At 44.3% G+C, this 16501-nt stretch overlaps 1 protein-coding gene across 1 annotated transcript; it reads left to right on the top strand.

Annotated features, from left to right (window-relative positions):
* Positions 1-263: 263 nt before the first annotated feature.
* Positions 264-15992, top strand: LOC102428668 (arachidonate 12-lipoxygenase, 12S-type-like). Its single transcript, XM_006105856.1, has 14 exons — positions 264-398; positions 894-1095; positions 2603-2684; positions 3323-3445; positions 3532-3635; positions 3890-4050; positions 4584-4727; positions 5583-5792; positions 8879-8965; positions 9197-9366; positions 9831-9952; positions 15301-15401; positions 15518-15688; positions 15813-15992. Exons 1-14 carry the CDS (start codon positions 264-266, stop codon positions 15990-15992), a joined length of 1992 nt encoding a protein of 663 aa, XP_006105918.1.
* Positions 15993-16501: the final 509 nt, after the last annotated feature.

Raw genomic sequence — 16501 nt, forward strand, 5'->3', positions numbered from 1 at the left:
GGAAATCCTGGTGTCAGGAGTAGCCATAAAACATTTAACAATATAAATCCCTTACAATGTGTGGAGAGGAGCAGCCACCTTTCCCCCACCCTCTGGGCTAATCCCAGGTTCTGGTTTGTCTGGGGTGGGGCCCAATCCGGTAGTGGGCTGGCACATAGAGTCCTGCTTTATTAAAGCCCTGGGTTTGTCCTGCATGAAGCAGGAAGAAACCTAGCCTGGGAATCTTTGGGAACCTCTGACACTCAGGCAGTCCACCTGCTGCCATGGGCCGCTACCACATCCAAGTGGCCACTGGGGCCTGGCTCTTCTCTGGGTCTTTCAACCGCGTGCAGCTGTGGCTGGTCGGGGAATTCGGGGAGGCAGAGCTGGAGCTGCAGCTGAGGCCAGCGCGGGGCCAGGTAAGCGGAAGAAGTGGGAACTCAGACCCCCTGGCTGAGCTCCATGCCTGAGGGCAGTTGGGACTTGGGAGGCTGAGAGCCAGTGACAGCACAACCGCACCAGCTGGGACTTCCAGTGAGAAGGGACGCCTGTACCTGGGTGGGTGAGAGATTCAGAGCCAGGGCCCAGCTGGACTCAACCCCTTTCTCCCTCCCCTAGACTCTGATCCACACAACCTCCGCTCCTTTCCCAAGTGTCATTATGGGATCCATGGTCAAAGGGGAAGGTCCTCCGAGAGCCCAGGTGCAGCTGCAGGTGTTGGTGCTCAGTGTTCAAGTCACTGTGGTCTCAATCGGGATCCTGGTCCTCCCGGTTCAATGGGTCATCTGGGAGGAGGAATTTCTGTCTTTGGAGGAGGAATTTCTGTCTTTGGAGGCCGTGTCACTGGACTCCACAAAAGCCCCACCCATCCGGCACCCTCAGTTAAATGCCTCTCCCGGGTCTCCGCCCCACAGGTGGAGGCGTTTGAACAGGACATTTCCCAGGACTTGGGGCCACTGCAGTTTCTGAAGTTGCGCAAACACCACTCCCTGGTGGACGATGCCTGGTTCTGTGACCGCATCACAGTGCAGGGCCCAGGAGCCTTCCGGGAGGCCACGTTCCCCTGCTACCGCTGGGTGCAGGGCGAGGGCGTGCTGACCCTGCCTGAGGGCACAGGTGAGGGGTCGCCTTAGGGAATTGGGAGCAGGGCCCACGGAGTACTGAGGAAGAAACAAGGGGAACATTATACATAAATAAAAAGGCTATAGGTAGGACTGGAGAGGGAAATAATTGATGTGTAGATCCCACCTCCCAAGGTGTGCCCTGGGAATGGGAGGTGCAGCCATGTTCTGGAAAACAGAAGAGCCAAAGTAAAGTGGGAAGGAATCTCCGTGTGACTGGGAACAAGTGAGGGCAGGGACAGGTAAGGCTAGCACATGGGACCCCTGAGAGGAGGCAGGGAAGGGGAGCAATAAATGATATGACCATGAAGAGCTGGCTTGGCTGTGAAAACATGGAAGACAACTGGTAGGGCAGGGAGCACACTGACTGGGGTGGGGATGAGTGAGCACGGGCTATAGGGTATTTGTTGCTGTGGGACACATGGAGGAGAAATGTGACTGGAGAGAAATTTAGGACAATGGCATGTAAGAATGGAGACTAATCAGCCCTAAGAAAGATGGCATGCTGTTTGAGACAACATGGATGGATCTTGAGAGTATTCTATTAAATGAAATGTCAAAGGAAAAGGACAAGAACTGTATAATTTGACTCCTAAGTGGGATAAGAAAACAAAAAGCAACAAATGAACAAACAAAACAAATAAAAATACAAACTCATAGATATAGACAACAGAATGGTGGTTACCAAAGGGAAGAGGGTAAAAGGGGGTCAAATATATGGTGACAGGAGAAGACTAGACTTTGGGCAGCGAGCATACTCAGAGTATATAAATGTCGTATTGTAAGATTGTACACCTGAAATTTATATAATGTTATCAACCAATGTTATATCCCAATAAATTTAATAAAAAATGAAATAGGCATCTTTGCAAGACAATATAAGTACAGGTGAGAAAAGGACAAGTCAGGTTAACAAATATAAACCATGTGACGGGGAGGCTAGGTGAGATGGAGTGAGGGAAAGGTAGCAACATGGAACTATTTGCTCCCTAAGACAGGTGGGATGGGATGGTTGAAGGGAGCACACATAGAATTTGTGTCTCAGGGATCAGGTGGAGGTAGGGACAGAGAACAGCAGAGTGCATATATATAGTAAATAGGAAATATGTCATTCGGAGAACAGGTGAAGGTGTAGAAAGAGGAAGGCCAGTATTGATGAGCTTAACAAAGGCAATACACAATAATATGGGGTTTTGTGGATATGGCATGTGATCAAGAAGACAATTCATAATCATCTATAGGCACAAGTAATGGAATTTGATTTAAGGAAAATGAAAGGGAGGAAAACTAGAGATGTTGCTTAAGGACCACTATGGAGTTGAAATAGGTGAGATCACTAGGTTTTGGGCAAAGATACAATGAGTGACTTTGGGAATACATCAGGTGAGGTAGAGCCGGAGAAAAAGGCAAGAGTCTGATGTAATACAGTTAAGAATGAGAGATTAGATCAAGTCAGGGATAGCAGCAATTGGACAAACCTATGTGGTCAAATGTTCTTCTAGCCCGCCTGGCAGAAGAGAGTACCTTGGACGAGTTCCAGAAGCATCGAAAGAGAGAACTGAAGGAAAGACAGCTGATCTACTGGTAAGCCCACCTGATTTTCCTACCTCTTCTCTGATCCTGCCACCATCACTGACCCCTAATTCCTTCCTGAACTCTTGCTGGAAGCCAATCCACCCTGGCTGCTTGAGGCAGTCTCTGCAGGGATGTTTCAAGTAACCTTGAAATGGAGATGAGAAATGCCCTGGCCTTTGGAATGGAATGGATGGGATTAAGATCAAATAGGATAAATGCAGATGTAAGAGGACAATAGGGGGAGTAGCCTGGCTAGGAGAAGAAAGGTTGTTTCCCCAGGTGAGGATTTTTATCAGTAAACCCTTTAACTGAGTGTCAGAGGGATGGTTGGTCGCTTTGATCTTTGCTTGGAGTGACCTCCTTCAGTTACTTCCTTGTAGCTTAGTGGAACAATAGAGTAACCTTTGAATGGAGTTGGGAAGCCCCCTGGCCTTTTGTATAGAATGGATAGGATTGGGACCAAATAGTATAAATACAGATGTTAGATGACAATAAAGAGAGGTACCTGGCTAAGAGGAACCTGGCTATGATGATCACCTGAACACTACCTCCGTGTCATTCATTCTTCCCCGACTCTGTCCACACCTTTGGGAACCCCTGGGCCCGCTGGGGCTGGACCCCAGCAAACTCTTTTCTCTATCTGCTAGTTGGAGCACCTGGAAGGAAGGATTACCCCTGACAATAGCTGCAGACTCTGAGAAGGATCTGCCCCCAGATATGAAATTTCATGGTGGAAAGAGGCTGAACTATGAATGGACAGAGAAGACAGGGTGAGAAAAGATCCCAGTGGAGTGGTGGATCCCGTAACAGGCAGGATTTGGTGAGTTGACAGTGCCAACCTTGATATCTGTCCTAGGTTACTGGAGATGATCCTCAAACGTGTTTACACCCTCCTGAACTCCTGGGACAGCCTAGAGGATTTTGATCAGATCTTCTGGGGCCCCAAGAGCACCCTATGTGGTCAGTATTCCCATAGACCTTTGTAACTTCATAATAGCCTGTTTTGATGGCTCAAACTTCACACTCCATAGTCCCCCAGTACCTCCCAGGTGAGAAGATATTATGCCTGGTCATATCTCTGAGGCAACAAGAAGAAAGGACAGGGGCTGGATACAGAGTGACTATATGCCTGAATTGCTGTATTAAAACCTAAAGAAGAGGGAAATTGGGTTGTTGTAAATATCCTCCCTTTACCCTCCACTCCTACTCCACAGAGAAGGTTCATCAGCGCTGGCAGGATGATGAGCTTTTTGGCTACCAGTTCCTCAATGGCACCAACCCCATGCTGTTGAGACGCTCCACCTCTCTGCCCTCCCGGCTGGTGCTGCCCTCAGGGATGGAGGAGCTTCGGGCCCAGCTGGAGAAAGAACTCCAGGTACACCCTGCAGCCCTTTATTGTCTTCGCATTGTCTGTGGGGGAAGGGATGTGGTGAAGGGGAAGGACCAGTAATGAATCAGGGAAGGGAGACTGTATTAATCCACTGTCCCTATGTGCAGAGTCTTTTGCAGGAAAAACTTGCAGTTGATAAAGTATGTAAAGGAAACTATGAGACTCTTGGGTGCCAGACAGAGGCAGCAGAAGAGAAAGTAGGTGAGGAAAGAGGCCTGGAAAACTTGACAGGGGAAGCTTAGCATGCCTGTGGTGCAAAGGAATTGGTCAAGTATGGTCTTAAAACCACCCCTGCCACAGGGAATGAACATGTCCCTGGGGGAGATTCCTCTCATTTTGCCTCTTTCCTCACTGTCAACTGAGATGACTTGGACTAATTGTTCTGGATGCCTCCTTCCTTTCTGCCACTAGGACCCTGATATTGATGTAGGCTAATTGTAAGAAATGAGCCTGAATGTTATTACATTTCTTCCCCTTGGTGCTGGCCCTCTGGAGTAGACTTTGAACTTTCCCCCCAGAACGGTTCCCTATTTGAAGCTGACTTTATCCTGCTGGATGGAATTCCAGCCAACGTGATCCAAGGAGAGCAGCAGTACCTGGCTGCCCCCCTCGTCATGCTGAAGATGGAACCCAGTGGGAAGCTGCTACCCATGGTCATCCAGGTGAGATATTTTGGAAATCCTCTTTCAACACTGCTCTCCCTTCACCCCAACCTCTGCCCAGGGACAAAGACAGCCGGCTCTTGTCCCCCACCCCCACCTCACTCAGTGAGATCTGTCTGTGTCTCCAATTTCTCCTTTCTACCTCGCAGCCTGCTCACTACTCACATGAAATTACCTTTTTTGAGAGTCAGAATGCTCTCTATTGGTCCTCACCCTAAGGCTACTCAATCTCTTTCTGACCTTTGAATCTTTGGAATATCCCTTCTATTTTAGACATATTCTCCCTTGTTTTTTTAAAATATATTTTATTGATTTTTTTACAGAGAGGAAGGGAGAGAGATAGAGAGTTAGAAACATCGATGAGAGAGAAACATCGATCAGCTGCCTCCTGCACATCTCCTACTGGGGATGTGCCCGCAACCCAGGTACATGCCCTTGACCGGAATCGAACCTGGGACCTTTCAGTCCGCAGGCCGACGCTCTATCCACTGAGCCAAACCGGTTTCGGCTTCTCCCTTGTTTTTAATGCATTTTCACTCTTACTGTTCTCATCAGTCAATTGATGAGAACTGTCAGGTATCTACCATCCTAACTCATACCTTCATCAGGTTTCTCCCAAACCACTGTTATGGTCATACTGGACTCCCTCTTTCCACTTCCTCCTGCTTTGAACCTGACCATCATGGCACTCACACTTCCCTAGAGCTAGTGAGAGAATGACTGGAAGGATCCTCATTCCTCCTACTAGATTATGACCCCTGGGAGACAATCTTATTCATAATTTCCCCCCAGAAACTGAGCACAGTGTCTAACATATGATGAGGTCAAGGAATACTTAATTCCTCCTTATTGCAGATCCAGCCTCCCAACGCCAGCTACCCAACCCCACCACTGTTCCTGCCCTCAGATCCTCCTCTTGCCTGGCTCCTGGCAAAGTCCTGGGTCAGAAATTCAGATTTTCAACTGCAACTGTTCCAATATCACGTGCTGAACACTCATATGCTGGCTGAGGTCATCGCTGTAGCCACCATGAGGTGCCTCCCAGGACTGCACCCTATCTTCAAGGTACATACTCCACCTTCCATGTCTCCTCTTGCTCACATCCCAGAGAAAGGAAACAATGCAACATTTCCACAGGATTTAAAAAGCCTAAGCCATCTGTCTGGGAATATGAAACAAACCTGCTTTGAAATAATCTAGCACTGATATGGTATTGCAGCAAAGAATTTTCGTAGGCAGAAGGGGACAAGACACAGTTAACTATGACAAGACCTGAATTTTGTGGTCATATTTTCACGTTTAAGTTCTATTGATTTTGAGCTAATTATAGACTCACATATAATTGTAAGTCATAATACACACAGAGACCATCTATCCTGTTAAGTCCAGTTATTTACATTTTTCTACACATATTCTAAGTCAATTCTCTGAAATTCTCCAGCAGTGGGTCTGGAGGGGAGTGGGGATATAATTTGTTAAACCAATATGTTGCCATTTAGCCAAGAAGACAAATGGTAGACATGACAAACAGCCAGAGAACCATATCTTGGAATAGAGGTGGAAATAACAAGAAATAGCTATAAACTCTATAGTATTGATGGAGAATGTTCTACTGCAACCGGACGTTATGAGGAGCACAAGATAAAAGGGCAAGGGCCTGGCTGGTCACTGACATCTACCCAAGAGTGAGGAGACTAAAGATGAACATTAGCATGGTGGTGACAGGGATGGAAGGGAGGAGACTGCCTGCGTCATGCCTGTGCAATATTGGAGAGAAAGGCCAGAGGCCTCAGCACTGCCAGGCTTAGGGGCTCACAAAGTGAATACTGTTGGAATGACCCAAAAATACTGTGATGTTATAAACAGCGAGTTCAGTGTCTATTGCTAGGCAGAAGGCAGCAAAATAAGGCTTGTGCTTGTCTTACAATTGTTTTCCAGATCTCGATGGCACATTGATACAGGAAACAGAGCAGAGCAGGGGGCAAAAATCTATAAACCTATGCAGTAGAGCAGTGGTCAGAGTGTAGTCAGGAAAAGAAGCCAGTTTGGAGGCAAAGATGAGGTGTTGAGCTTTAGATACAAAGAGTTTGAAGTGTTGGTAAGATATGCAAATGAGTGTTTGGCAGGCAGAATAACTGATTTGTAATGTCACTGAGATTTCCAACGCCAACCCTCCTCTGGGCTGTGGTTGTTCGGGGTTCTAGGGTGACATAGACAAAATAGTTACTAATGTAGTTCATGGGCTCTCAGGTTTGATAACCTCATGATGCCTTTGCATGACCATCTCCCTCCTAGCTTGAATCACTTATGCCAATTTTACAATTTAAAATGTCCTTTTACTAGATAAGCCCCCTCCACAGCCATATTCCCTCACCATAGCAACTCCATCCCATGGCAGACAGTCCTGTTGGAACTCCCAGGAGGGCTAAGCCTGCAGAACTTACCAAGGTTACCTGTGCAGGCTCTGTATTCAGACTGCTCAGGTCTGAAGCCTGAAGCCTGGTCTCAGTACTCACCAGATGTGTGTTTAGGGTCCTCATCTCTGAATGAGGATAGCGATCTGCATTGTTGGGTTGTTAAGGCATTACAGGCTAAATGCTAGAAAAATGTCAGTTTTCTGCTGTTATTTTTATTATCATCATCATTTCTGTCATTGCTGTTAGGAACTCTATTCTGGGTTCTTTGCTCCTCACTATTGTCTTAGTGTTTTCTGTGACACCAGCATCCCTCCATGAACTTTCTGAAAAGAACAATATGAGCTCCCTTGATTCTTGATTATAGGAGTATCACTTGTGTCCTTCGCTTTTTCCAGCATGAAAAACTCTGATCAACACCCAAACTGTCTGAATCCTTTTTATCAACCAGATTAAAATGAAATAAAAATAATTTAAGATAAAAAGAAGCCCATGTCAGGATTCGTTGTACTTTATATAATTTTTTTTTGTTCTTCCTCACCTGAAGATATATTTTTCATGGATTTTTAGAGAGAATAGAAGGGAGAAAAGGAGAAACAGAGAGAGATCATTCTGAGAGAGAACACATTGCTTGGTGGCCTCCCGTATGTGCCTCCACCAGCACCGGGGATTGAACTTGCAATCCAGGTACATGCCCTTAACTGGGAAAGGAACCCATGACCCATCAGTGCTCAGACCAACATTCTCACCACTGAGCACAGTGGCCAAGGCAGGTGTACTTTTTTAATAGGTTAAAAAAAAAAAGCAGGAAAGAGGAGACAATTAGTAACAGATTTCATGACAACACATTTGCTGCTTAAGCAGGTAGCTTAATTTGGCTCCAAAAATTCTGACTGAAGGTGTCCTTTCCCCAAAGGAAACAAAGAGTAAAACAATAAGCAGCTGGAGGGAGAGCTTTGAAAATGAGGAGAGAGGCTAGTTTAGGGAATAAGAAGATTTGAATGATAGAGGAAGCATTAAATGACATAAAACGCTAAGGGGTAGCTTCTAATCTAAACAGACAATTACATTCAAGGTGGATACAATAAAGGTAATGATAATACTTCCTAACCCAGTGGTTCTCAACCTTGGCTGCACATTAGAATCACCTGGGAATCTTTTTAAGATCCTGATTTCTGGGCCTCATCCTCGGGAAATTCTGTTTCTTTGTTACTAATGTTGTGGCCTCACCCCGTAACAAAGAAACAGAATTTCCGGAGGATGAGGCCCAAAAATCAGGATTTTAAAAAGATTCCCAGGTGATTCTAATGTGCAGCCAGGTTGAGAACCACTGTCCCAATCAATGCTTCTGTGTGGCAGGCACTGAGCTAAACACTGTCTGTGTATGACTCACATAATCACCACCACAGCACCTGACTTAGGAGACCTATTATCATCTGTGTTGACAGATGAGGAAATTGACATGTAGGGGTTTATTACCTTGAACAAGTACCAAAGTGAGCTGTTAAGCCTGGACTCAAGCCCAGGTCATTAGCTCCACAACCCCACTCACAGTACAGTCATGGAGAGCATGAGAGTTAGTGATCATAGCAGCAGAAGGAGACCAGCCTACAAAGGCACTGGCAGGGAGGAAAGCATCAAGAGGAGAGAATGTTCCCAGGCTGAGTGCCACTCCCTACAAGGGAGGACCCAAGCATGGACTCCAATAACTACCCTTCTCTAATCTTCTTCATCCAGCTCCTGATCCCACACACACGCTACACCATGGATATAAACATACGTGGACGGACACACTTCGACTCAGATAGTGGACTATTTAGTCAGGTAAAGAGGAAATGGGGGCATGGGGCTGCCTAATCTTTCATCTCTCTACAACCTCCTGCCATCTTCACAGTCTCACACCACCTGGTATGAATGTCCTGATCCTTAAACCCATGAGCCTGTTCATTTTATACTTTCAATTTTGTAAACCCCGCTGTGAACCCCTTATATACTATGTCAAGATTCTGAAGCTCTCCTTCTATCTCTCAAGACCTGTCAACTCTCAAATTCCAGGCAATGAATACAGGAGGAGGGCCCCATGTGCAGTTGATGCGTCGGGCCATGGCTCAGCTGACCTACCGCTCCCTCTGTCCTCCTGAAGATCTGGCTGACCGGGGCCTGCTGGGAATCCCAAGTGCTTTCTATGCCCATGATGCTTTAAGGCTCTGGAAGATCATTGCCCGGTGGGTGAGAGTGGGAGCTGAGAAATGGATGGCCATTGGGGAGAGGGAGAGTGGGTCTCTGTCTTGAGGTCAGTATGGGCCAAAAGAAACATGAAAGAAGAAGGTCCAGACAGAGGGAGCAGAGGAGACAGTGGGTAGGATCTGAAAAGGAGGAAAGTGGAATAAGGGAGAGCCTAGGTTGGGAAAGCTGGGAATGGGGAGATGGGGTTCTGGAAGAACCAGGATATTGTTAGAAAGAATGGTTCTTAATCATGCTTAGGGTACTTTTAAAACTAACGACCCATATTTCCTTCCTTTCTAAAGTAGTGTGTAGAATGAGTTCAGGAATGTCCCAAAAAGTAAGTATTGTGATCTGTCCCCAGATACAGTGGAAGGAGCTTGGCAGAAGCCACAGAAAAGGAGTAGACGTCAGAGGCTAGGGCCTTCTATTCTCAAGGAGCTCAGCTCCCTTCTCCTCTGGGCAGGTACGTGGAGGGGATCATCCACCTCTTCTACCACGAGGATGACGTCGTGAGAGGGGACCGTGAACTGCAGGCCTGGTGTCGGGAGATCACTGAGGTGGGGCTGTGCCAGGCCCAGGACCGAGGTGAGATCCCTCCCCAGAGAAGAGAGCTCCTCAGACACTCTGCCCAGAGCCCCTTGTCAGCATTGCCTTCTGGGGACATAACCCCTTATTACCCTCTGGACCTCCACACATGAAGCATCTGAATTCCATTTTCACCTCCTAAATGTTAGGACAATTCTAGAAACTCAAGGATTATTCTTCTCAATGTTGCTGACCATCAACCTTTATGGCCATCCCCCATTCTCGCCACAGACGCCCCCAACCTACCAAGCCTGGGGCCCAGTGGGTACACAACCTGCTTGTGCTCTCTGATGCTCTTTGTAAGAATGCAAATAGGAAAAAAAATTCCCACCAAAGTTCATAATGACCCTCTCTGGCTTTCCCAGCCTTCTCCTCTTGCCTGCTACTGTCCACCACACACAGAGGGTGCAGACACACGCCACACTACAGCAGTGCAAGGTCATTTCTAGGTGCAAACTGACTCTCAGCTTTCTCTTGCTGGTTCATTTCCTCACTAGGATCTATCTTTCATTCTCCCACTCCACATTTTCCTCTGTGAGGAAGAAATAGCTTTTTTGAGCTTTGCCTCGTTTCATCCTCCTCTCTCTTGCACACATGGGCCAGCTTGGTTCATTTCAAATTGTCCTTCAGGCCCTGCCCCCTCATACTTCACACCAACACCTTGAGTCCCATCTTCAGCTATTGGAACAGGTACAAACATATCCTGGGAAGCTATTATGGACAGGCCTTAAAATGCAAATGATGCAGGGTTTAAAATACCAAAGCCAGATCCTTGGAGAGAGGCTTTTCTTGGAGGATCTGGGCAACACCCCCACTGCCCCAACACTTTCAGAACAAAATGTTCTGTGGTACTTTTCAGTTCTGTCTTTCAAGCATCCCATGCCCCAGAAGATGCTTCTTTCTCTTCCTAACCATGCTCTTTCCATGAAATCCCCACCTTAAGCATTTAAAAAATACAGTCATATATAAGCTTTAAGCTCTGATTACCCCATCCTCTCCTTCAACTTTCAATGTTCTCTCTGCCCTATTATTCCCACATTATTCTTATTAAAGGCCACACACTAATATTTGTTTCTAAAGTACTGGTTTCGGCCTCTTTCCATCCTTGTGACCTTGAGCTATCCACTAGATCTCTTTCGCTTTGACTTTTAGTTTCCTTATTTCTAAAATGGACATATATTTGGTCACAATCCTCACATTTAATCTGACAGAATTTTTGAGACCCAATGATATAATGTGTGACAGTGCTGAAGCCTACATAGTACATAGTGTTAGATGAGTTTAATCATATGCTCCACCCCACACAAAAATACCTCCCCAATATGATCAGCATGTGAAATAGGAGAGTCCAGATTCTGCCATGCGGTACATGACCTTAGTCAGGCATCAAACTCTATGACCCCATCTCACTGCATTCATCATGTCTATTTATTCTGCAGCTTTGATACTTTGACATCTTGGAGTCTTGCTGACCCAGAAGGCACCACCCTTCCCAGGGCCAGCTGATTCTCAGATATGGCAAACCACTCCCCCATGAGCATGCTTTTCATATGCCGGAAGTCCCAACCACCACCTGTATTGAGCTCTTACACTCTGGGCTGCTATTCCCCTGGCCTAATCACCTCGGGCCAGGTACCACACTCCAGAGCCCACTGGAATTATAGCAACTAGCCTGTCCTAAACCTGCTTATTCTGCCTTGCTTGTTCCTTCTCATGGAAACCATGACAAAGACTCCTGCTACCTTTTCCCCTCACCCCTCTGCCTCTTGACCAACCTTGATGCTCCCAGTGTGGTCCCCTGTGGCGCGGCAGGTACCCATCTCTTGGGATCTGTGAGTCTAACACATACCTTTTCCATGGCAGTTATCTCCTGACCTGTTGGCCTCAGCACAAGTGAATAATAATAGAAACTATATTTTAAAACATTTGCTTGTATATTGAGTGGAATGGATAGCTGACTTTCACACCCTTCCTGTACTTTAACTGAATGAATTACTTCTCTTTCTCTGCATCATTTCCCAGCTATCTATAAGCACTGAACCCCTTTTGGGGAGTCAGAAATTTTGTTGAGATACAACAAACCTAGAGAGAGGTACAGAAATCATAGGTGTACAACTTATGATGTGTTACTACAGTGACACACCTGTATGATTAGCATGAAGATCAAGAATCAGAACTTTACCAGCTCCCTCAGAAAGCCCCTTGTGTACTCTCCCAGTCATACCCACGTGAAAGTGACCATTACCTTGACTTCTAGGTCGGTTAGTTTTACTTATTTTGACCTTCCTCAGAAGGAAATACAAGCACGCACTTGCTTGTGTCTGGCTTCATTCTCTGAATACTATTTTTGATATTTACCTACTTTGTTGCATGTAGCATGTAGTTTGTTCATTATCATATGGCACCATTTATTTTTCCTTTTTGCCATTGATGGGAATTAGTATTGTTTCCAATTTGGGGGGATCAATATTAGTGCTGTTGTGAACGTGTGTGTGTGTGTGTGTGTGTGTGTGTGTGTGTGTGTGTGTGTTTTCCTGTGGACTTGATGGAACGTAAAGTATGCGAAAATCAGCTTCAGTAGTTATTGACCCTTTTCCAAATTGGTTGTACCAGTTTCCACTTCTTTCAGCAGAGTATGAGTTATCGTTGCTCCATATAGTCTCAAATACATAAAAAAGATATTTCTATCTTTTTTGCTTTAGCCATTTTGGTGGGTATGTAGATCTATCTTATTGTGAGTTTAAGTTATGTTTCTTAGAGACCAGTTGCATTGAATGCTTTTTCCTTGGTTTAATAGTCATCAGAATATCCTCCTTTATGAGGTGCCTGTTAAAGTCTTTTACACTTATACCTTTAGGGGTGTAGCCCTCATCTTGTGATTTTTTAATTGAGGTATAATTGATATATATTATTAATTTCAGATGTACAACATAATGACTCAATATTTGTATATATTGTGAAATGATCACCACAGTAAGTCTGTTTAATATCCATCACCACACATAGTTACCCAGTTTTTCCTTTAATGAGAAGTTTTATGATCTACCCTTTTAGAAACTTGCAAATATATAATACAGTGTTATTAACTATAGCCACCATGCTGTACATTACATCCCTTAACTTATTCATTTTATAACTGGAAGTTTGTAACTTTTGACCACATTCATCCATTTTACCCACCCTTAGCCCTACCTTTTTTTTATATATAGATTCCACATATAAGTGAGATCATGTAATAATTATCGGTCTCAGGCTACTTATTTCACTTAGCATGTAATAATTATCGGTCTCAGGCTACTTATTTCACTTAGCAAAACTCCCACCCATGGTCTATCCATGTTTTCACAATTGGCAAGATGTTCTTCTTTTTATAGGTAAATAATACATATAATTTTGTTCATTCATTCATTCATTCATTCATTCATTGATGAACACTTAGTTTACTTCCATGTCTTTTTTTTTTTAAAGGATTTTTTAATTGACTTTTAGGGAGAGAGTAAAGGAGAGAGAAACAATGATATTAGATAGGAACAGGACTATTGAACTGTTGCCTCTTAAGGAGATCGAGCCTGTAACCCACAATACATAACCGGTCATGTGCCCTGACCAGGAATTGAAACAGCAACCTTTTGTTGCACAGGATGAAGCCCAACAACTGAGCCACACCAGCCAGGGCAGTTGATTCCATGTCTTGGCTATGATAAATAATGCTGCATGGACATGGGGTGCAGATATATTTTCAATCACTGTTTTAATTCTTTGGATAAATACCTAGAAATGGATTTGCTGGATCATATGGTAATGCTATTTTTAATTTTTTAAGAATACCCATACTGTTTTCCATAGTGGTTTCACCAACTCCCACTAACAATGCACAAGGTTTCTCTTTTCTCCACAGCCTCACCAATATTTGTATTTCCTTGTCTTTTGATAACAGCCATTCTAGCAGGTTTGAGGTGACATCTCATTAAGATTTTGATTTACATTTCCCTGATGATTAGTGGTATTGAGCGCCTTTTCACGTACCTGTTGACCATCTGTGTGTCTTTAGAAAAAGATCTATTCAGATCTTCTGTCCACCTTTTAATCGGACTTCTGGTTTATTTTTCTATTGAGTTCTTTATATATTTTGGATATAATCCCATATTAGATATGAGATTTGCAAATATTTACTCCCAATTGGTAGGTTGCCTTCTTTTTTTTTCTTTATTGATTAAGGTATTACATATGTGTCTTTGTCCCCCCCCATTACCCCCCCCTACTCAAGCCCTCACCCCCTTGGTGTCTGTGTCCCATTGGTTAAGCTTATATGCATGCATTCAAGTCCTTTGGTTGATCTCTCCCCCTTACCCCCACCCTCCCCTACCTTCCCTCTGAGGTTTGACGGTCTGATCGATGCTTCTCTGTCTCTGGATCTGTTTTTGTTCATCAGTTTATGTTGTTCATTATATTCCATAAATGAGTGAGATCATGTGATATTTATCTTTCTCTGACTGGCTTTGATAGTTTCCTTTGCTGTGCAGAAGATGTTTAGCCTGATGTAGTTACATATGTGTGGTTTTTTGCCTTTGCTTTTGCAAATACAAAGTATCATCACTAAGACTGACGTCAAGGAGCTTACACCTATGTTTTCTTTTAGGAGTATTATGGTTTCAGGACTTTAATCCATTTGTCCTTAATTTGTGTGTGTGGTATACGATAATAGTCCAGTTTCATTCCTTTGCATGTGGCTGCCAGTTTTCCCAACACCATTTATTGAAGACATTGTCCTTTCCCCATTGTATATTCTTGGCTCCCTTTTGGGGCTCTCTGTTTGGTTCCATTGATCTATGTGTCTGCTGTATGCCCAACACCATACTGATTTGATTAACTTTGCGTTGTTATACAGTTTGAAATCGGGAAGCAGGATGAGGATGCCTTGAACTCTGTTATTCTTTCTCAAGACTTCTGTGGCTATTTGGGATATTTACTGATTCCATACAATTGTAGGTTGATTTATCCTATTTTTTTGAAAAATGCAATTGGAATTTCATAGGGATTGCATTGAATATGTAGATTGCCTTGGGTAGTATGGACATTATAACAATATTAATTCTTCCAATCCGTGATAATAGAATTTCTTTCCATTTATTTTCTTTCTTTGGTGTCTTACAGTTTTCGGTGTACAGGTATTTCACCTCCTTGGTTCAATATATTCCTAGCTATTTTATTCTTTTTTCTTTTACATGACTGACTGAATGAATGAATGCTCACTAAATCTAACATGTGGGTATCTCCAGACATTAGCACTCATTCCCTTATCTTTTTCAGGGATGGCAGTTTCTAAACTTTGGTATTTCTTCTCCTAGGTTTTCCTGTCTCCTTCCAGTCCCGGGCTCAGCTCTGCCATTTCCTTACCATGTGCATTTTCAGATGCACTGCCCAGCATGCAGCAGTCAACTTCAGTCAGGTATGGACAACTGAAAGCCTGGGTGCCTGGTCTAGGGTATGTTTGAAGGAAAGAGTTGGGAGCTAGAGCCCTGCATATCAGAGTGCCTGGTTGACTCCAGATTCTTCCCTCCACAGCATGACTGGTTGTTCTGGGTCCTTAATGCCCCATGCACAATGCGGATGCCCCCTCCTACCACCAAGGAAGATGTGACAATGGCCACAGTGATGGGCTCACTCCCAGATGTTCGGCAGAGCTGTCTTCAGATGCTTTGCGTGAGGCAAGTGGGCAGGCAGCAGCCAGATATGGTGAGAGCGGATTTTGGGAACTCTGGGACAGTGATAATGGAAAAGAAATTTCACAATGTGGGGCTGTGCTCTGGTCCTTGTGTCTTGGAACTAGAAGCTGATCAATCCTTCGTTTCTGCTTCAGGTACCCCTGGGGTATCACACAGAAGAATATTTCTCAGGTCCTGAGCCCAAGGCTATTTTAAGACAATTTCAAGCAGATCTGGACAACCTGGAAAGGGAGACAGTGGCCCGGAATGAGCAGCTAGACATTCCCTATGAATACCTGAAGCCGAGCTGCATAGAGAACAGTGTTGCTATCTGAGCCCCAGTAAATGGCCTTTCAAAGACGACAGGCCAATACTACGGTTAACATTTTCCTTTTGAGTTTTATGTTTTCCTGGATCTGAATTGCTGTGGTTCTATTTTCTTTTCTATCCGAGTGTCGTCCCTCAATATATCACTAGCCTGAGGCACTGTCCCATTTCTAAATCATCTAACAGAATGACCTTTAACTTGAAAACACACTCCTTAAAGAGATCAACTATTCACTCATGTAGCCTTCTCCTGTCTCTGGAAATTTTGTCTTTTCTATTTTTATATAATCATTTGGGGTTAGATTTGTTAATATAGTGTGGGATTAATGTTCAATTCTATTTTCTTTTGAGGAAACCTATTATATAAGCACAGTTTATTTAGAAGCCCATCCTCTCTCACTGATCTATTATGCTAGTATAAGTCACATTGTCATATCTGAAGGGGAGTATTTTTGAGTTTTTTATTCTATAGTTTCATTAATATGTTTGTCTTACACTGTACCATACTGACATAATT

The sequence above is a fragment of the Myotis lucifugus genome, unplaced genomic scaffold (assembly GCF_000147115.1).
Source record: "Myotis lucifugus unplaced genomic scaffold, Myoluc2.0 scaffold_729, whole genome shotgun sequence".
Lineage (NCBI taxonomy): Eukaryota > Metazoa > Chordata > Mammalia > Chiroptera > Vespertilionidae > Myotis > Myotis lucifugus.

Excerpts from the sequence above, each read along its gene's own strand:
- LOC102428668 (XM_006105856.1), top strand. The coding sequence starts at position 264 with ATGGGCCGCTACCACATCCAAGTGGCCACTGGGGCCTGGCTCTTCTCT. Across the intron at positions 9,953-15,300 it reads GTGCCAGGCCCAGGACCGAG|GTTTTCCTGTCTCCTTCCAG; the intron begins GTGAGATCCCTC and ends TTCTTCTCCTAG. Across the intron at positions 15,402-15,517 it reads CAGCAGTCAACTTCAGTCAG|CATGACTGGTTGTTCTGGGT; the intron begins GTATGGACAACT and ends TTCCCTCCACAG.